The 22,172-nt window shown below is 41.1% G+C and overlaps 1 protein-coding gene across 10 annotated transcripts in view; it reads right to left on the bottom strand.

Moving 5' to 3' along the window:
* Nucleotides 1-19,367, bottom strand: part of DIAPH2 (diaphanous related formin 2) — a 916,386-nt gene extending 897,019 nt beyond the window's left edge. For all 10 annotated transcript variants that reach the window (XM_032257749.1, XM_032257747.1, XM_032257748.1 and 7 more), the window contains exon 1: nucleotides 18,835-19,367. In XM_032257749.1, the coding sequence (XP_032113640.1) occupies nucleotides 18,835-18,966 (132 nt within the window). In that variant the 5' untranslated portion in view covers nucleotides 18,967-19,367. The remainder of the gene's footprint in view (nucleotides 1-18,834) is intronic.
* Nucleotides 19,368-22,172: the final 2,805 nt, after the last annotated feature.

Raw genomic sequence — 22,172 nt, 5'->3', positions numbered from 1 at the left:
AATGTCCTGTTTCTATACCTATCCACAACTGCATTTTAAAAAAGCCAGGTATGGTGGCACACTGCTCAGGAGGCTAAGGTGGGAGGATCCCTTGAGCCTAGCAGTTGGAGGCAGCAGTAAGACATGATCGTGCCATTACATTCCAGCCTGATGACAGAGAAAGACCCTGTCTCAAAACAAAAAAAGAAAAGAAAGGGGGGGGGGAGTCTCTTAATAAAAATCCTACTTATTTAAGTGAATTATCTTAAGTAGAGGACTTGAGTTCAAATCATAGCCCTAAAACTACTTTGCCACATTTGTGAGCAACTTCTCTCTCCTCATTTTGTCATAGGGGATTCGCATAGGCAAATGGGGAAAAAAAAAAAATGCATGACAATACTTGAGTGAGGACAACTTTATCTAGTGAGGATAACTTTACCTAGTTTTGTATGTCATAAATCTTGCAGCTCCTCTTGGAATATTCCAGGGACTATAAGACTGTAATTCAGTCTAGACACAACACATTCAGTTTGACAGCAGCAGCCTTGTAATCTAAGCTACCTGACCTTTACAGTGGGATCTATTTGTGGAGGAAAAAACAACAACAAGGTCTTTAGACCAAGAGGCACAGATCTACAGAATACTAGGCTGGGAGCAAGGGCCAATTAAGTTGCTACAAAGCAGTAAGTTATGAAAGTGCACACTATTTACAGTGCACGTTTAATTTTGTAAGTTCAAAGCTGTCAAATTAAAGCATGACAAAAGGTATCAGAATTAATAAATATCTTTATATTTACACTACAAACAGGCCAATTACCAGAAAGTTTGGACATAAAATTTTAGACATCATGATATTTCTAACTGTAAAATGTCTGAAGTAAGATATGACTGTAAAGCTCTGATCATATCATTCCCCTGTTCAAATACAGAATGAAGTCCAAATTGTTTATGGTGAGCATTGAATGCTTATGTAATCAAACTGCAGTCTCTCCATCCACACTGATCTCCACGACTCTTATACATACATCTGGGTCTCACCAGGCTAATTCATATTTTTCCTCAAACACGCCCTAACTTCCTAGCCCCTTTGCAGTTACGGGTTGTTATGGAATGAATGTCTGTGTCCCCCTAAAATATATACCTTGAAACTGTACCTCCAACCCATATGACGGTATTAGGAAGTGGGGCCTCTGGGAGGTAATAAGGATTAGATGAGGTCACAAAGGTAGAGCCTTCATGAATGGGATTAGTAACTCTGTAAAAGTCACAAGAGAGCTTGCTTTTGATCTCCTTTCTCTACCATGTGAGGACATCACAAGGAGTCAGCAGTTTACAATCCAGAAGAGGGCCCTTACCAGAACTCCATCAAGCTGGTACCCTGATCTTGGACTTCCAGTCTCCACAACTGTGTGTAATAAATTTCTATTTTTTATATGCCACTCAGTCTATGGCACTTTGCTATAGCAGCCTGTGCTGACTGAGATATGCATATTTTTCTCACTACAGAGAATGCCCTTTTTCCATTCTATCACAGTGCTTTAAAAAAAAAAAAAAATTCCCTGCAATTTAAGACTCTCTTTATTGTCTATCTTTCCATGAAGTCATCCCTAATACTTCATTTGGAATTAACACCATTTGTGTTCCCATAGCAGCTCTTCCTTCTACAGTAGCACTTACCACGTTCCACCCAGCACCACAGGTTTGTATACATCAGATTCTCCACCTCTATGTTTCTAGTGGGCAGGAATTATTTATTTTAACTCTGATAATGCTTAGCACAGCACTGAGGTGAGCTTCTCCAAAACATTTATTAAATTAGATTAAGTATGGAACATGAAGAATTTCAGAGCCAGATTATTTCCAACTGAGTAGCTTTGCCCAAATCATCAGTAATAAAACTAACCATATATAGGTACAAATTAGATGTTTGTGGACAATTCCCAGCCAATTTCTCAAGCTTTATTATTTCTCGACTAATGCAATCCAACAAAAATGAAATGTGTTAAGATGTATTTATTAGGCTCCTAATAGGATTTGTGATAGAAGAAAAAGAAAACGTATTTATGTAAAAAATAGAAAATTATAGCTCATTTTTAGATTTTAAATATAGCCTGTTACTTCTAAGAAGAAGACAGAATGCTATTATAAAATAGCATGTATTTTGGAATCAGAATCAGTTAACCTTTCTGAGACTCATTTCCCATATTTGTTAAATGTAGGAAATAACAACACTTACCATAGATGTTTATAGAAAATTAAGATGGTGATGTAAAGCTCCTAACACCTAACATACAGTATGTGCTCAATAAATGTTAGTTCCCTCTCTGTATCCCACTTCTGAGTTGGTGAAAAATATTTCCTGTGATCACCCACATTCAGTCATAAAACAAGTTCAGTTACAACCTTCTCTCTAAGATCTTAATATTTTAAAATCACTGACACTTAAAACAAATATGTGCCTTTACATAACTCTAAACTTGCACATATGATAATCCCACTATTAAGACTGGCTTGCCTTGACTGGTCCGAAGGTAGTGAGTTATCACAACTGATTGTTCACAGTCGGTTACAGATCCAACTTCTTGTTCTTCTCTTTCCCCTCTTCTCACTACTGCACTTGACTAGTCTTAAAAAAAAAAAAATAGCTTGCCTTTTAATGTTACAAAGCTATTCTTCATTCCTAAGACTCAGATCAAATGTTACCCCTGTCAAGTCTTTCCTCTCCCTACCAAGCACAGTATGCAGCATTCCCAAGAGCATTCTCCTCATGCCTATTTATTATATTATCTACTACTTTATACATATCTGTCCTTTTCTCATTAGGCCATGAGCTCCTCAAGAGTAAGACCTGTATATAGTCATGTTTATACCTTCAGCATGATGTCACGCACATAAGGATTTGATGTGTGTGGAATGAATACTATAATATACATTTGTAATAAGGACAACTGTTAATATGGACATTCATGCTGCAGAAAGAGCTGGCTCTCTATGGGAGAATATTGGAGGGGAATGAAATGATCATGTCACCCTCAAGCAGGCAATAAAGTGTTTAAGAGTTATATAAAGAAATAGAAAGAAAGTACTTAGAATTCACAAAAGGAAGAGGTTATTTCAGGCATATGGGACAATACACCTAATGGCTTCAACTTTTAAAAGGGGAGCAAATAGGAAAAGAAAGAAGATGCAATTAGGTGCTTAATAGTAGCCCTAAATGTAAAAATACAGTGGGATCTGATGAGTTGAATGAGAAGTAGTGAATGACTTTCACTGGTCAAATAGGGAAGTTAACCTTCATTCAACTGGACGAGAAATAATAAAGGTCAGTGAATGACTGACAATGGAGTAATGCAGTCTAGTGATAAGTGAAGCAAGTAAACCTTAGCTTGAAAAGGTAAACTTGATAAATAGAGTGTGTGTGTCCATGTGTGTATGTGTATGTATGTGTGTCGAGAGTCAAGTTTTTTATTTTTCCTGTAAAGAAGAAAAATATTAAAAACAGCACCATAAAGTATTTCAGGTGTTATGCTGTTTTTAGTAGAACTGCCACACCGTCAGGAGATGCCTCTCAGCAAACGATGACAAAGAATCAAACTTAGATGTCAGAGTACATAGAAAAATTTGACATCACCTGCATCTGCATCCAGGTGGTATTTGAAGAGGCATATGATTGCCTGCAATTGTATGTGGAGAAGAACAGATAACAGTGAGAAGTTCTGAGATGGGAGGCAAAGAAAGCTGGTACTTTAGGAGTCAGCAAATCAAGAGGCAGAAGCTGTCAAAGAATACTGTACCACAGAATCTAAATTCAGGCAGGCACATGGCTCAGGCCTGTAATCACTTTGGGAGGCTGAGACAGGTAGATTGTTTGAACCCAGGGGTTCGAGACCAGCCCGGGCAACATGTCAAAACCCCATCTCGATGAAAAATACAAAAATTAGCTGAGCATGATGGCATGCACTGGTAGTCCCAGTTACTCACGAAGCTAAGGTGGGAGAATTGCTTGAGCCCGGAAGGTCGAGGCTGCAGTGAGCCGTGATTGCACCACTGCACCCTAGCCTGGGTAACAGAGGAAGACCCTATCTCAAAATAAAACATAAATAAATAAAATTCATATAGATGATGAGTTAAAAGTCACCAGCATCAAAAGTTGCTGAAGTATCAAAGAATCCACAGATGGAAAAATAGCCTTTTAAACTCACTAGGATGAAAATGAATATTTTCCTTAGATGTCAGAAATGAGGTAAGTGATAAAAGGCATAGTTCACAACTACAAAGTTGACAACAGTGCAGTACACCAGATTTCCAGTAGTAGAAAAGAAAAAAATGCAAATAAAATTGGCAGGAGTCAATGAAACAAACCAAGCTTCAATGAAGACAGGGATTAGCTGACCCTGTCTGAATAGAAAGGAAAGGAAAGAATGGAAAGGAAAGAACAGCTGAGGAGCCACAGAAAGTTTTCACACTAAATATACAAAATACTATAGGGTCTAAACCAGAGTTTCTTAACCTTGACATTTTAGACTGAATAATTCTTTGTGTTGGGGAAAATGTCCTATGATTCTAGGATAGAGAACAGCAACCCAGGCCTCTATTCACTAGATGCCAGTGTAGCACTCTCCCTCAGTTGTGAAAACCAAAAATGTCTTCAGCCACGACCAAATGTTCTCTGGGAGGTAAAATTAGCCCCTACTGAAAATCACTGGTCTGAAGAGAAAGAACACCATGCTTTTCGAGACAGAAGAATACTATATCCTTCTTTACGTATTTGTCCGTAACACAAAGCTCTTTGGGTTAGATGGAGTGAAAAACAAACGAACATCAACAACCAGGACTATATTTAGAGAAAATGTGAATTTGTAAAAATAGATAAGGGGGTAGTTGAAAAACAGAAATTTACTAAGATTTTTAGTCTGCTTAACTATCAGCTTTCCCAGTTATGTCTATATCATTATGAGAGCTTAAGATATCCTTCTCCTCCTAGCTTCATGCTGTAATGTACACAGTTGTATGAACAGAAACAATATAGAAATATTAGAACATTAACATGGGTAATCAAGCCAGGTGTGGTGGCTCATTCCTATAATCCAAGTGAGAGGCTGAGTTGAGGTGGGAGGATCACTTGAGGCCAGGAGTTCCAGACCAGCCTGGGCAACATAGCAAAATGCTGTCTCTACCCAAAAACAGAAAAAAAAAAATAGGTGGGCATGATGGCACATTCCTGTAATACCGGCTACTTGGGATGCTGAGGGAGGAGGATCACCTGAGCCCAGGAGTTCGAGCTTGCAGTGAGCTATGATCATGCCACTGCATTCCAGTCTGGGCAACAGAGCAAGATCTCATCTCTGGCAGAAAAAAAAAAACAAAAACAAAAACAAAAAAAAAAAAAAAAAAAAAAAAAAAAAAAAAACCTAAAAAAGTTTAAGATTAGTAATTATAAGAAATAGGCCAATTTCAGACTCCAGACATACACTGGTATATTCATAATCTATTTTGCCGGCCACATTTTTTAAAATTAAGGGCTTTTTCTTTGGGGAAAGATGATGAATCGAACTAAGGGGACTAAAACTCAAACTACATTATGCGCTTCCATATTGTTTGGCACTTAAAGCCCGTAGTTTAGGGCTCTATTACTCATCACACATCAACACAAAAATAGTTTGTCACAACACTTTCTACAAGCTAATTAAAAAGATAGCACTTGGCTGAATACACCACACTTTCATAGCAGCCAATCTTTAGGCAAAGCACACACAGGAAGCAGCAGGAGAGGGTAGGTGGTTCTTGGCACTCCTAAACAAGAAACAATGCATATCATGTACTTGTGTAACAGGAGACAGCAGTAATTTTTCCAAAGCACTTTTACTTCATGCGAAAGATCACAAACAGAAAGGAAGTGGGCAATAGAGGAGAGAGAGAAACTAAAAAAATGAAGTAGACAGTATGACTTGCAATGTAACCCCTTCAGAAGCTAGTCTCTACAAGGCTGACATACAAATAACAAAAAGAAAATCACATGCAATATGCCATGGCAGTAAATACACAGGCCTTCTGCTGGTCATACAATTAATTAATAAAGGCCAGACTGCCAGATGAGTCATTTTTTTTTTTTCCAATGGTGGGCTATCACAGGCTGGTATCTTTAAGCACTGTGTTCAAATAGTCTTAAAATCCACAGCCATATCACTTTTGTCCTCATGGCTTTTTCTTAGTGGTCACATTTCTGACCTACTACTTCATGGCAGTGATTCAAAGAATTTTTTTTTGACAATGGCACTAAAATGAATGGCCCCTGAATTCTGTCTTCTAAATTATATATAAGCACAGTGCAAATCTCGGCAATCACCAGTCTAGAGAACTACTAGGTCTTCAGTTCAATTTAGAGCTACCTTGAGGTTCTCAGGCAGTATAGAAAATCATGGTTAAAAGCATACATTTTATAGTCACATTGGTCTTGAATTCTATTGCTTTTTTTTTATTTTTTATTTTATTTTATTTTGAGACAGAGTCTCACTCTGTCACCCAGGCTGGAGTGCAGTGGTGGATCTCGGCTCACTGCAACCTCAGCCCACGGGATAAAGCAATCCTCCTGCCTCAGCTTCCCAAGTAGCTGGGATTACAGGCACTTGCCACCATGCCCAGCTAATTTTTGTATTGTTAGTAGAGACAGGGTTCTGCCAGATTGGCCAGGCTGGTCTCGAAAGCCTGACCTCTGGTGATCCACCTGCCTCAGCCTCCCAAAGTGCTGGGATTACAGGTGTGAACCACCGTGCCTGGCCCCACATTGGTCTTGAATTCTAAATTAACCTTTGCATCTCCTCAGGCCAGTTACTTATCTGCTGAGACATTTTCTTCTCCTATAAAATGATTGCTACGAGGACGAAATGAGTTAATACTGATCAAGGAGGCAATCTGCCATCAATCTCAGCGTCACATTTGTCAAAAGTAGTCAGCTTATCTCTATATGACCTTTTTGTAAAAAATTTTTATTTTCTTTTAGAGTCAGGGTCTCACTATGTCACCCAGGCTGGAGTGCAGTGGCACAATCACAGCTCACTGCAGCCTCAACCTCCTGGGCTCAAGTGATACTCCTACCTTGGCCTCCCAAAGTGCTGGGATTACAGGCGTCAGCCACTGCACCCAGCCCAACCTTTACAAATAACCAGAAACAAGCTCCTAAAAAACAACAGGATCAGTTAAATATCCTATTTAGTTTATTGCAACTCTGTACAGCATATGAAATACTATTAGATTCTATAAAATACAATGTGGGAATCTTGAAAAACATGAAGTGGTGGTGCTGAGATCAAAATGAAGTTTCTACAAGTTCACAACTACATGGTGATGAGGATAAGAAATGCTTTTAAATAAATCTCTGTCATATTCAGTAACTGATTTAACATCCAATTGCCATCCTTCTGCCTGTTATCTCTGTGGTCAGACAATAGAATATACCATTGATAATAGTCACAGAAATCAGTAAAAAACAACAAGAAATAAAATGGACTTCAGAGTTATAAACATGCAAGTAGTGACATTATTTAAGGAGGAGAGAAGAGATTGAAAGTATGGATTTGTAACATATCTTAATCTACCATTAGCTATAACAGAACCCATAGGAAGAATGTGAAAAATTGGGCCCAGAGCCCTACACAGTTCCTACTTATTTAAAATGTAACTAATACCTCCGTTCCACTTTATACGGAGATAATGGCCACTTAAAATCTAGTATTTTGTCCCAGACCGACTCAACTTACATAAAAATGTAGGATTTGGCTCTCATGGGAACTTACAAGGCCATCTGAATACAGTTTGATGAAGCAAGAATAGGCTGTAATAAAGAAGCCTAAGAATTTAAAGTAAGAGAATACAGGGAAGCCCTACCTTTATAAAACAAACACATGAAAATTCAAACTGCCAGCATGGATAAAATCCAGGCCATTTTTGAATCATAAACTTATCTTCCCTTTAATAGCTTGTTTAAAGACCATTAGTGCAAGGCATTGTGACTCACGCCAGAGACTCTAGCACTTTGGGAGGCCAAGGGAGGTACATCACTTGAGGCCGGGAGTTCAGGACCAGCCTGGCCAACATGGCAAAACCCTGCCTCTACTAAAAATACAAAAAAATCAGCCAGGCAAGGTGAAGCACACCTGTGATCCCAGTTACTCGGGAGGCTAAGGCAGGAGAATCATTTGAACCCAAGAAGCGGAGGTTGTAGTGAGCCGAGATCACACTACTGTGCTTCAGCCTGGGTAACAGAGCAAGACTCTGTCTTAACAAAAAGACCATTAGCTAGTCAACCAAAGTGGGGGTGGGGAGGCGGAGAATATAAACTAATACAATTTCAATGAAAAGCAAGGTGAGGGCACCCCAATAAAAGTTTATTTTCACTAACAAATATTTTATGTACACACTAACTCTTCTGAAAAATGATTTTGTAATGTGAGGCACTAGATTGCAGAGCATATTATTAGAGGAAATGCCTCTGCCAAATTTATTTTAACCCATCTTAACTTTCTATATGTTCTTGCCTTGTATCATGAGCAATGAAAGTGGAAATAAGTATGGTACAAACTTCAAAAAACAATGCAGCCAGGCGCAATGGCTCATGCCTGTAATCCCAGCACTCTGGGAGGCCCAGGCAGGCGGACCACTTGAGGTTAGGAGTTCGAGACTAGCCTGGGAAACATGGTAAAACCCCGTCTCTACAAAAAAAAAAAAAAAATTAGCTGGGCATGGTGGTGCAAGCCTGTAATTCCGGCTACTGGGGAGGCTGAGGTAAGAGAATCACTTGAACCCAGGAGGCAGAGGTTGCAGTGACTGGAGATCGGGGCACTGCGCTCCAGCCTGGGCAACAGAGTGAGGCTCTGTCTCAAAAAAAAACCAAACCAAAACAAAACAAACGAAAAAACAACAATAAAACCACAATGCAGCCTTACCAGATAATGTGTAACCATACGAAACTCTGTGAAACAATTGTCGAGAAAATTACTCAGAGTGCAGAAAGGGAGGAGCCTTAAGTTAGGGAAGGTAATGAACATATTGAACCTACAACCTAGGCCCTCAGGGGCATAGTCTTCTACAGCTGAAGATTTCAATAATTCAAAAGCAAAAGTAATCAGGTGTAGGATATTACAGAGATATACATCTTACATTCTTTTCTCAGAACCAATGACAAATAAGAAATCCCTCCTCTAAGTGAGACTTTAAACCATGTCCTGCTCCTTGCTGAATTTCTTTTTTTTTTTTTTTTTTTTTTGAGACAGAGTTTCGCTCTTGTCCAGGCTGGAGTGCAATGGGACGATCTCAGCTCACTGCAACCTCTGCCTCCTAGGTGCAAGCGATTCTTCTGCCTCAGCCTCCTGAGTAGCTGGGGTTACAGGTGCCCGTCACCACACCTGGCTAATCTTTTGTATTTTTAGTAGAAATGAGGTTTAACCGTGTTGGCCAGGCTAGTCTCAAACTCCCGAACTCAGGTGATCCATCCGCCTCAGCCTCCCAAAGCTCTGGGATTACAGGCATGAGCCACCATGTCCAGCCTCCTTGCTGAATTTATCAGGTATGAGACTAAAAACCATCTGGCTTTAAATGTAGTAGCTAACCCATGTGGTGCTTCTGTGTGAATCAGAAAATGCGGCCCCAGGAAGACAGAGTCTTGTAATTGGCACATGATTTAGTAAGTGGTGGGACCTCTGTGGTCTCATACCCTTGTTCTGGGCCCACCCACGCATACTGACCTGGTCTCTGTTATACATATACATTATTAAAGCTCACAATGCAAGTTTACAGCCTATACAAGGTCTTGCTATCTACATATAAGAATCTTTGCAAACAGTTCCAGCCAGCACAATAGACAACTAAGCATTTAAGACTTTATCAGTGCCGGGCGCGGTGGCTCACGCCTGTAATCCCAGCACTTTGGGAGGCCGAGGCGGGTGGATCACGAGGTCAAGAGATCGAGACCATCCTGGTCAACATGGTGAAACCCCGTCTCTACTAAAAATACAAAAAATCAGCTGGGCATGGTGGTGCGTGCCTGTAATCCCAGCTACTCAGGAGGCTGAGGCAGGAGAATTGCCTGAACCCAGGAGGCGGAGGTTGTGGTGAGCCAAGATCACGCCATTGCACTCCAGCCTGGGTAACAAGAGCGAAACTCTGTCTCAAAAAAAAAAAAAAAAAAAAAAAAGACTTTATCAGTGATTGATTTCAGAGCACATAAACCACCACCTCCACAGTTTTCCCTCCCTTGGGCCAAACAAAAGAAGAAAATGCCAGTTGTCTGGTTCTGACAATTATCACTCATCTATCTGTTTTGAGGAAAAGTATTCAGCTGACTGGGTTAGTAAATGGTCAGTCTAGAAGTTAAAGAGTGGAGATGGATTACTAGCCTAAACCTACTTGAGTCCACCGTTAGTGAAATTATATGCCTATTGCCTCTCAGCACAATAACAGCACCAAACTGGGGTCTGTAAAGTAGTAGTTACACAATTTCTTTAGAAAATCTGTGTGGAGTCTAGGCCATTTGCCCAAGTTGATTTCTCATACTTGCCCACTCCACCCATCACCAGCTCCATCACCTCATTAGTGTAGTCTGGTTTTCAATTGTAAGCTCACAAACATCTTAATAAGGATAGCTTCTTTGCAAAAGTTTACTCCCCCAATTATCCAGATTCAGCAACCTACTCTATATCAAAGGGGCTGAAATACAAAGATAGAGCAAACTGGTATTTGTTTTGAAATAAAACTAGAGCCAGTAACGTAAACTTCGTTGTTGCGGTGGCCTGTGTGTGTGTGTGTGTGTGTCAAAGAGTCATATGAAACCTTTATCTAGAGAACTGAAGAACAACTTTCCTTTGCCTAACTATCTACAGCATTTCCCTGAGAGGAAAATTCTTACACATAAGCCCCACCTCACTTCACAAATTGCAAAATGAAGAATGAGTGATTACCCAACCAGTGAGTAAAGCCAAAACTAATTTGGTCTATTTTTGATGGTACATAATAGTTGTTCCAAGGAATCAACCCACCCTCATATAATCAACCTTCCCAGATACTTCTACAGAATTAAAGACAGAAGTGAACTTAATTTGGGCTGATGCTTTATGATAGCACTTTATGTGGAGTAACTCTGAAAACGATTTTACCATTAATTTAAAGCTGTATTTGTTTAAGGAGTTCAGTGACATGTACGTTAATTAGGCACACATTAGACCAAAAATCTAATTTTTTTAGCCAATTGATGATATTTGATTATGGAATGAATGCTGGAGCATACCAAGGAATATGTTAATTTTAATTTTTAAAGACATGACAGTATGTAGGAGTAAAATGACAAGATATCTGAGATTTGCACTAAAATAATTTAGCAAGGAAAAAATAAAGGATGAATAAAGCAAATGTTGCAAAATGTAGATAACTTTTATCTGGGCAATAGATAGATGGTGGTGGTTCATTGTACTATTCTACCTTTTGGCATGATTGAAAATTTAAGTGTTGTAAAAGTCTTATTAACTGGCTCATATTATGAAGTTTAAAACTTTATCACTTTTACTTTTAGCTTAATAACAGGCCACATTAAGGGTAGGTTAAAATTTCTCTTAATTTTGAGCAGCTCTTTCTTTATAAAGCCTGGATGTCTATATCACAGAACAACAAATAGATTATTTGTTGTTAAATAGATTTTTTTAAAAAGGATTGTACCCAAAATCTGTTTTCCCTTGGGTGAGCGCCAGAATTGCCAGGTGACTGAGTCAATAGCCATTTCAGAATAATTCCTTCCTAATGAAGTGTTGGATTCCTACCTAGGCCTGCTTTAATAGCCACCTAGAAGCTTCTCACTCATTAACAGGCCACACTGTATACAGCTGGTGACCAATATGCTGGCAGGTACTCGTAGCAATGCAGCTTACTCTCCTTAAAGCAACACAGTAAAATATTCAGTAAACCAAAGCCTGTGTAAATGGTGATCAGTACGAATTTTGTTTTCTACATTCTTTCATGAGAAATGCACCCATACCTTGCCCTGCCAGGGAACCTCACACAAAGCTAGTAAATACCAGAATTCAGTTGTCTGTTTAAGCTACAGCCAGAGTATATTATTTAGAAACAGATATAGCCTGATCAGGTAAGTAAGTTTTAAACTGATATTCACAATAAATAGCTTTGTGAAAATTTATCTTAATCTTTCTTTAAATGCATCTATTTTGAGCTGCCTTCCACAATGGGTGTCTTCCACAACATGCCCACTTGGATATCAAGCCAGGCTATCACTATATTTTAAGTCACCTGGACATCATCATAGTTTTTCCTGCCTTGAGGGGGAAAAAATGTATTAAACACCCCAAATCCAGCAGAAGGAACTGGTCTCTTTTGCATGGTACACTGAATACAGGAGTAGGGACAAGTTGGGGCTTCAATAATAACCCCTGTGGTGCTAGTGGTACCCAGTAACATTTAATCAGATGTGCTGATTTATATCAATTACTACATATTATGCATGCTGTTATTCACAGTGTTCTTTGAGACCAGGTTGGAAAAGAATATGATTTCACTTCAATAACATGTTGCTACTGTCAGAGCTTAGTAATATCTAGGTGGATTACAATTATGATTGTTCCAAAGAGGAACAAAAAAAGAAATTGAATAACTGTTTCACCCTCAGAATCCCTGAAGCACAATGACTCAGTGCTATGGATAATTTCTACAATAGAGGAGGTAGCTTTTAAATTTCTCTCTAAATCAGTCTCCTTATAATTTCAGTGACTCAGTTTCCTTGTTTGTACAAAGGCAGTAAGCTGCTGACAAGGCATAATGTCACAGACATCAAATGGAAGTTTTATTTAAAAAAATTTTAATGTCTCAAATTGACACACTGAAAGAAACGGGTAGCCTGGTGCTTCAAAAAATTATCGTGGAAAAACATTAAACTCACATCTTATATTCATTCAACAGAATAAAATATTAGTAAAAGGATAGAATGTATAATCCTCCAAAGGGACAAATGGTACTGGGGAGAGAATAAGAAATCTTTCAACATATAACCATATTATGGTACTTCATACAGTAATAATGTTAGTATTGTCAAAATGCAAGAAAGCCACTAAACCATCCAACCATAATCACATTTGATTCAAGTAATATAAGGGGTTAATAAAAATGCTCTAGATTTGTGTAACAATATAGAATTTCTTAATGCTTTCTCATTCATTACTGTATTTTATCTAAAACACCTTGTGAAGCAAATCAGGCAGGCAGCATTATTTCCAACTGGCAGACATTAATCAAAGAGCTCAAACTTCTGGTGCTAAATGGTTTATCAGAAATCACAAGCAAATAAAAGATAGATGGGACACTGAAACCCAGGTATTTTGGCTCTCTGTTCCATATTCTATTGTCAATAATCTGAAGTCTCCTGCTAGTAAGAGTAAAATGTTACTTGGCTCATCAGTGTTGGTACTGTTTCTGTCCTTGGAAGTTTAGGCTCTGACGTCACAAAGAATTCAAACAAGGTTGGGGGGGGCAGGGTAGGAGAGTTCTCACAGCCCTGAAGACGTGTATCGAGTTTCAAAATTGAAGAAAAGACAAAGAGGAATGTATGGATAGTTTCATTTGATGGAGTAAATATACCAAAAAAAAAAAAACCCACAAATAAACATTTATTTTTTTAAAAAAGCTTCTTTTCACCAATTTACACTCTCAAAATATCTGAGTATAGGGGAAAATATCCCCAGCTAATAATTATTTACTGAGTAGTTTTGCACCCAAGTACCAGCCTGCAGGTTTTCAAGAACAGACATAAAATGGAACCCTTTCCCAGAGGCAGTTTATAAATCTTTGCAGAGACAAGATCAGCATGTAACATTTAGACTCATGACAGTTATGAGTTCAGAAGAAGCAAAGCCCTCACTAAACTGAAGTAATCGGCGAAGGTTTAATGGAAGAATGAGAGAATATTGAGGCATGAGCTGGGCTGTGAAAGGGGGTGAAAGTTATAAAAGAGAAAGGGGTGGACATTTCAGATTTGGTGGGGATGTTCAGGGTGGGTGGCACTAAGGAGAGGCAACAGAGGTGGCAGAAGGAAACTGAGGTGCAGAGAAAAACGCCTAGTAAATGGATGAGCTGGTAAATGGATGGATGGATGAGCTGCAACTGGAATCCAGGTCTCTAAATATCAAAAACTCTTTTTTTTTTTTTTGAGATGGAGTCTCGCTCTTGTTACCCAGGCTGGAGTGCAATGGCGCGATCTCGGCTCACCGCAACCTCCGTCTCCTGGGTTCAGGCAATTCTCCTGCCTCAGCCTCCTGAGTAGCTGGGATTACAGGCACGCACCACCATGCCCAACTAATTTTTTTTTGTATTTTTAGTAGAGACGGGGTTTCACCGTGTTGACCAGGATGGTCTCGATCTCTTGACCTCGTGATCCACCCGCCTCGGCCTCCCAAAGTGCTGGGATTACAGGCTTGAGCCACCGCGCCCGGCCAAAAACTCTTTTATGCCACTCTGCTCCTTCTAACCTTCCTGCCTCCATTCTAGCATGCCTTTCCAAGAAATTCTCCAAAGTTTTTTTCTGAAGCACAAATCTGACCAGGTCATTCTCCACTTTGATTTCTTCAATGACTTACCCCTACTTTCAGAAAGAAGTTGAAACTCTAACAGGGTACACAAGATCCAACATGATCCGGACCCCATCTCTTTTCTACCAAGTCTACCAAGTGTACCCTTTGTTTCAGCCATATTCATCCAAGTGAACTTTATTTTTTGGGTATGCTCCCTTATCTGTTTACCTTTGTATATGTTGTTTTTTCAGCCTAGAATGCCTTACCTATTTTCTTCAGCCTTGCTGCAAATGTCACCCACTATAAGCCTTTTGTTACTCTAGCATGCAATTCTACTAGATGCCTCTCCATGACCACCCACCACCACCATGCATATTCCTATAGCAACTTATCACATTGCTTTTTCTTTAAAGAGATGGGTTCTCTGTCACCAAGGCTATAATACAGTGGTACAGTCATAGCTCACTGCAGCTTCAAACTCCTGAGCTCAAGCAATCCTCCTGCCTTAGCAGCCTGTGTAGCTGGGATTACAGGCACAAGCTACCACATCTGGCTCACATTGTGTTTTAATCATCAATTAAGTTCCCTGTCTGTCTCAGTAGACTACAAGTATCTTTGTGTCTCCAACTCTTAAAATTGTGCCTAGCACACAGTAGGTACTCAGTAAACCTGTGTTGCCTAAATGAAATCATTGTCGCTCATACCTTACCATTAAAAATCAAGGCTGGGTGTGGTGGCTCACACCTGTATCCCAGCACTTTGGGAAGCCGAGGCAGGCAGATCACCTGAGGTTAGGAGTACGAGACCGGCCTGGCCAACATGGTGAAACCCTGTCTCTACAAAAATACAAAAAAGATTAGCTGGGCATGGTGACGCATGCCTGTAATCCCAGCTGCTTGGGAGGCTGAGGCAGGAGAATCTTGAACCCAGGTGGCAGAGGTTGCAGTGAGCTGAGATCACACCACTGCACTCCAGTCTTGGGCAAGCTGAGAGCAAGACTGTGTCTCAAAAAAAAAAAAAAAAAAAATCAAAACATAATTTATCCAGTTGTAAACAAATAACCAAATAGGAAGTTACATAATAACCAGAAAAACTAACTCATTTGACTTTACTGTTTGAAGAACTAAAGGCTTCAAAATTATACAGAAACACAAAGTCAAAATGCAAAAACATCAGATACTGTTAGGTCACTCTACACTACCGTGTGGTGTCCAGAATGCAGTGTTCTGCAGAAACACAGAGTCAAAATGCAAAAACATGAGATACTGTTAGGTCACTCTACACTACCGTCTGGTGTGCGGAATGCAGTGTTCTGCCTCAAGATTGGCCTCTCTCCTTTTTTTTTTTTTTTTTTAAGATGGAGTCTCGCTCTGTCGCCCAGGCTAGAGTGCAGTGGTGCAATCTCAGCTCACTGCAATCTCCACCTCCTGGGTTCAAGATTCTCCTGCCTCAGCCTCCGTTCCACCACACCCAGCTAATTTTTGTATTTTTAGTGAGACTGGGTTTCACCACGTTAGCCTGGATGGTCTTGATCTCTTGACCTTGTGATCCACTTGCCTCAGCCTCCCAAAGTGCTGGGATTACAGGTATGAGCCACCATGCCCGGCCTGGCCTCTCTTAATGGTTAAGTCACTGCCTTAAATAAATGGGATTCAAGATGTAGTTCCTTCATAACACTTCTAGAGCTTTCTCTTCTACTCAATTTAACAAAATGCATTCCATGGTTGACATCAAATTACAAATTAATCTAAGATTCATGCTGTTTGATGACATGTTGCAATCTGGGCTTAACCAAAATAGTTACATAAAATCCAAACTCTACTACTAATGCATTATTCAAAATGTGATGAGTCCAAGACAGGAATGCCTTATTTTAAAAGAATGAAAATGAAAGGGTCATTATGAGGATGTTTATATGAAGAAAACTAAAGTGAATTTCATCAAATTTTTATTTAACTAATCTTAAATAGAAGTCATTATAGTGTTGAAATGAAAAAGCCACTCTGAAAAAGTTCTCACTAATACTCATTAAAAAGTTAAGGATATAAATGAAAGCAGTTCCTCTCTATAGAAAATATGCTTTCCATTTCCGTTTCTCCAGAACTCTGAGGAACTAAATGAAAACAACCGAACTACACAAGCCTTATACTTTATGAAGCTACTAGAGCGACTTAATTAATTTTCCTATGTAGTGGAAATTTTAATCTAAGCTATGTAGACATTGTGTAGTTCTTTTTTACCGCCAGAATTACTTTCAATATCAATCACCTGTGTGGTCAATGCCATTTTTTTTTTCCCTTCTTCCCTATCTGGTAACAGAGTGGAATCATCTGTCCTTTCCTTTACATATCTTTTCCATATCTTTTGTAATGCCATAGTTCTTACTCTTCTATAGGTAATGAATGCCTTTGAGAAACTGATGAGAGCTATGGGGCCCAGAAAAATAAATGTACCCACATACACTCAAATATTTTCATACAATTTCATGAGTTTAAGAACCCCTATCGCCCAAGATCACCTACACAAATAATTTCTATCACCATATGGCTCTTTTTTATAATCCCATACCACAATTCCTTTACACTCTTATACACACACAAATTAAGGACTAGTTCAGAGATTATTAACGTAATACTCAAAATAATAAAATTTCGTCTAAGTCAAGTTTTATCTTACTAGCAAACTGTTAAGAATCCCAGATAAATTCTTTCCTGAAAAGTTTACTAAATCTTACTGTTTGGTCAACGTGCTTGCCTTAAAATGCGCTACCATGTCTTCCTAAATTTGTTTGTGTTAACTCTGACACATCTGCTTGTAAAATCATGTAAGGCTCGAAAGTTATGTCCGAGCAAAAAAAGAAAATTCGTGTTAATATTAACAAACTCTTGGATTCGAATACTTGTTCTACCGTATCAAGCTATGTTCAACACGGAACAGTGCAGTTAGCCAGGAACTGAAAATGATATGATCTCCTAACTATCTAGTTACCTTGTCAAAGCAAGTAAAACATATAAGATGAAACATGACAAAAGACTAAACGGAAGAGAAGAATATAATCAAGGTGTTGTTACTAACAGAGATGAGTGGTTTTTTTTAGAAAACACACTTATTAAAGTGGCAGATTCTTGCTAGATGTACTAAACCCTTTGTGGAAACTATCGGTTAACTTTTTACTTAAATTTTTAATCACTGATTAAACCACAGTTTTGTACTGGATCCAAACCAAATGGCCAAATGCCATAAGAAACGGCTTTATTTCTATGTCACCCTCTCCTTCCTTGTCTATTATAATCAAGTTGCTAGTTAAAACTTAAATCTATACATGCAACATGTGGCTTGTGCTTCAGTCTGGACTAAGAATCCAGCTCTAAGGAGTATCTGCTGAATTTGTACAGGAAGACCTTTTCCCCTCATACCACCCAAATTAGAAAGTTTACAAAAAGCGGAACTCTTTTGATGACCTGAGGAAACTCCAGTATTTCCCAATGCAATACCAGGCCTCATCGATTTCATTCCTCTGCACATTCAGTGGCAGGAAATGGACTGCTACCACCAGTTCGCACTATCAGGACGGTGAGATTTGCACAGTTTGTGCCTACTGCTTTTGAGCGTTCTTAATCAACTAAGTGGAAGTACTGTATGACTATGCCTATTACACACACCCGACAGTTGGTGGTACCTCACCCAGCCTCCAACTCCCACGCGCCCCCACCCTTCCAAAAAAACGTTTCTTGGGAGAGCACATGGAGAGAGGCAAGGAGGAGGAAAAACGCACGTAGGCGCCTCTTCCTGAGATTTCTGGTAAAGTAGAAAGCCTGGGAGCCTAAATAGTGTTCTTCTTGATTTGCAAGGCTGTAGGTGGGCTCCCAAGGACTTGGAATAAAAAGCAGGGAGGTTCCCCCTCCCCGAACCCTACGCGTTAGGAGGCAAAACAGCAACTGACAAGAGGTGGGAGGAGAATGGAATCGCGCAAAGGTTTGCGCCCACAAGTTAGACAAACAACAGCCCTACCCACTACTCGGGGTGTCCCCAAGTTGGGGCTGGGCCTTTCTCCTTCCCGCACCGCCTCCCGGGCTGACTAGAGTGAGAAAAGGGTTAAGTAGAGAAGGGGGTGCTCTTCCGCCCCCACGCCGTCTCCGCGCCTCGGCGTGGCCACTCCTTTAGCGGCTCCCCGAGTTGCACAGCGAGGTCGCGGTCACCCTTGGGAGGGGGCCCCGGGTGTCCCCGTGTTCAACGACAGGAGGATTCCGGGGCTCTCCCTGTCCCTAAGGCCGGCGGGGACTGCGGGAGCACTCACCAATTTGGGTTTGTTTTTCGTTTCCTCTTCATTGGCGGCCCGGTTCCCCGCGCTCCGCTTGTTGCTCCGACCCCCACCGGGTTCCTCGCTGCCGCCTCCCGCTCCCGACGCCGCCGCCCCGGGCTGCTCCATCTTTCTCCGGCCCTGTCACCTGTGCCCTGCAACCCCACCTCTCCTCAACTGAGGAAGCACCTCAGGGCGCTCACGCTGCCCCGCGCTGACTCGGCGGCACCTCTTCCTGCGGGAGAGTGTGTCTGCCCGGGAAGCTGCCGATTTCAGGCCCCCGGGACTACCGGCTCCCAGGCACCCCAGACGCAACCACGCAGTTGCCACTACTCGGCGCTGGGGCAAGCCCTGCCCCTGAGCAGTTGCAATTACCACGGTCGCCGCCGCCCTCAGGGCGTGTTTAGGGTGGAGGGAAAAGTAGGTGCCTATCTCTTTAAGAGGGCCTCAACACACGTGATTCTTCAAAGTGCCCGCATCGGCAGCCCCGGCGCGCAAAGCTGCTTCCTACTCCCGGAGCCGAGCCGGCCCCAGCAACTGAGCATGCCCGGCGCGGCGTCTGGAGCCTAACAGAGTACTTTCAGCTGCGGTTAGGCACTGATTTCACTTCCTAGTGGCCCAGCGGGAACAGGGAGGGAACTAATCAAGAGAAAGAAGGGGTAGCCCATTTTAGAGATAGGGAAACTGAGGCCCGGGAGGATCCGCCTGTAAGTTTCACTGGCGAGTCAACCAGAGTATCAGCTTTCACTCATGTGGGCCAGAGCACCTTCCCTCCCAGAGGCCTCTCCGGGGGTGTGGCCCCGCCACACTCTGTGGAAAGACTTGATTGGCAAGGGAACTGGCATCCTATAGGAAAACCACCAGGAGTGCTGATTAATTGCCTCGACAGACTGTGTGGGTCAGAGTGGGAAGGGTGGGTGCTTTCTGTTGCCATGATTACCTTGTGACCAAAGAAATACAGTTGTTCCTTTATTCCCATGCTGCGGGGTTGTTGAAGCAGCAGGCTCCCATAATCCCTAGGGGGTTGTTAGGCTCTTCAACCAAAACACTTACATACAGCTAGCAATTGAATGGAGTGCTACTTTCAGTTTCCCAAACTAGTTTAGAGTTGTTGTGGGGAGTGAATAAGATCATGTGTGTCAAAGCTTTGTTATGAATGAAAACCCCTAGACAAATGCTAGGTGTTTTTGTGCAGTAGCAGCAGCAGCAGCAGGGCACTGTAGGAACTATAGTCTTTAGTCCTTGCATTGTACCTAGCATTTTGTCCTCAGGACAAAATAGTGCCCACACGGTATTTCTCTCCTATCCTCTTTAAATGATGCCCTTTAAAAATAAAGGTACACACTGAGAACTTTAGAGGGGGTAGATAGGATTTGAATGAACCACCATCATAGAATAGGAGCACATATGCTAGGAAAGCTACCTATAAAGTAATATGAAATCTATAAACATGCCGTACACCTATTACTGAAGATATCTTCAGACTATGACTCCTTTTGACCTTCTCCCCTTCAGGCTAAATTTAATATGCTGAATGGAATTTGTATCTGAACATATTTATTGAGAGTGCATTAGGATGCATTTGACCATGGTGTAGGTGTGAGGAGACAGCTAACTTGGGCAGTAGAATGAAAAGACCACTAGACTTTAATTCCAGCTTTGTCATTGTCATTAACTTTCTTTTTAATCATGGAGGCGTGACTTTTCTACTTCTAAGGTGGCAAGCTACTGAAGGACAGCAAAGAGGGAATACATGCTCCTAAACAGGGTGGACAAGGAGACCCATGGTAAATTTGCTTTGTTGAAGTTCCTGTTTCACTTAAAATTTAGTGACTATAGTAACATTTAGTGAATATTTTGAATTCAAGTCACCGCACACACACACACACACACACACACACACACGCAATTTATATAAATGTCTCCTTTCCTGGAACATTGGGTTTAAATGCATGCTTCAGAAAGATGTGACCTCTTTAGCCAATGCTTACATGTAATTCCTGTTTGAGCCATAGGTGTGGTCCATAGCTGAGGGCCCTCCAAGTGCAAACATGGTTCAATAGTCTGCCCAGTAGGCATTTCTTCAGCTCCTTAGAGTATACTAGGTGATACAGAGTGTCATGAGTAAGAAGGATGAAGATGACACAGTTTCTGGCTTTTAGAACTTCAGAGCCTACTGGGAGAGACAGACCATTAAAGAACTCCACTGCACTGTAACAGATGTGAGCAGGCAGCCTTTGAAGCACGTGAGAGAGGTAACTATTGGAGTGTCAGAGGCTCAGGGACACTTTTCCAAAGAAGATGATGTTTGAGCTGAGTCTTAAGGGTCTGATTCAAGTTAACATTTGTTGACAGCCTACTAAGTGTTAGTACTGTGCTAGGTATCATGTGTAGAATGTGGTGAACAAGACAGACATGGCTTGCTCTTACGGAGTTTCCAGGCTGTTTGGAAAGATATTAAACAAAAATGTATTAAGCAATTACAAGGCAAATAAGGCCAGTGAAGGGTATTCAGGCAAAGGAAATGACAATAGCATGTGCAGAGGCCCTGTGGTTAAGAAATTGGCAGGGACCTGGGGAGACTCTTGGCAGGGGAAGAAGCAGAACAGATCCTTATCTGTTCTAGATTGTGAAGGCCCCTAGTTAATAAGCTTCTTTTTTTATATAGACAGGATTTTTGCTCTTGTTGCCCAGGCTGGTGTGCAATGGCGCGATCTCAGCTCACTGCAACCTCCATCTCTTGGGTTCAAGTGAACCTCCTGCCTCAGTCTCCCCAGTAGCTGGGATTACAGGCATATGCCACCACACACGGCTAATTTTTGTATTTTTAGTAGAGACAGGGTTTCACCATGTTGGCCGAGCTGGTCTCAAACTCCTGACCTCAGGTAATCTGCCCACCTTGGCCTCTCAAAATGCTGGGATTACAGGCATGAGCCACCGCTCCCAGCCAATAAGTTTCATTACCGTTGTTTTAAAAGCGAAAGGGGGTTGCGTGAGGTGGCTCATGTGTGTAATCCAAGCACTTTGGGATGCCAAGGCAGGCAGATAACCTGAGATCAGCAGTTTGAGACCAACCTGGCCAACATTGAAAAACCCAGTCTCTACTAAAAATACAAAAATCAGCAGGGCATGGTGACGGGTGCCCATAATCCCAGCTACTCAGGAAACTGAGGCAGGACAATGGCTTGAATCTGGGAGGCAGAGGTTGCAGTGAGCCGATATCATGCCACTCTACTCCAACCTGGGTGACAGAGAGGCTCTGTCTCCATAAAAATAAAAAATAAAAAGTGGAAGAGCAGGATAAGGAGGCCACTGTGATATGAATGACTTCTGTT

This window comes from Sapajus apella, unplaced genomic scaffold (assembly GCF_009761245.1).
Source record: "Sapajus apella isolate SASKATOON/1434 unplaced genomic scaffold, GSC_monkey_1.0 scaffold98, whole genome shotgun sequence".
NCBI lineage: Eukaryota > Metazoa > Chordata > Mammalia > Primates > Cebidae > Sapajus > Sapajus apella.
The sequence above is the reverse complement of the archived record's forward strand: the minus strand, read 5'-3'. Positions and strand labels throughout refer to the sequence as shown.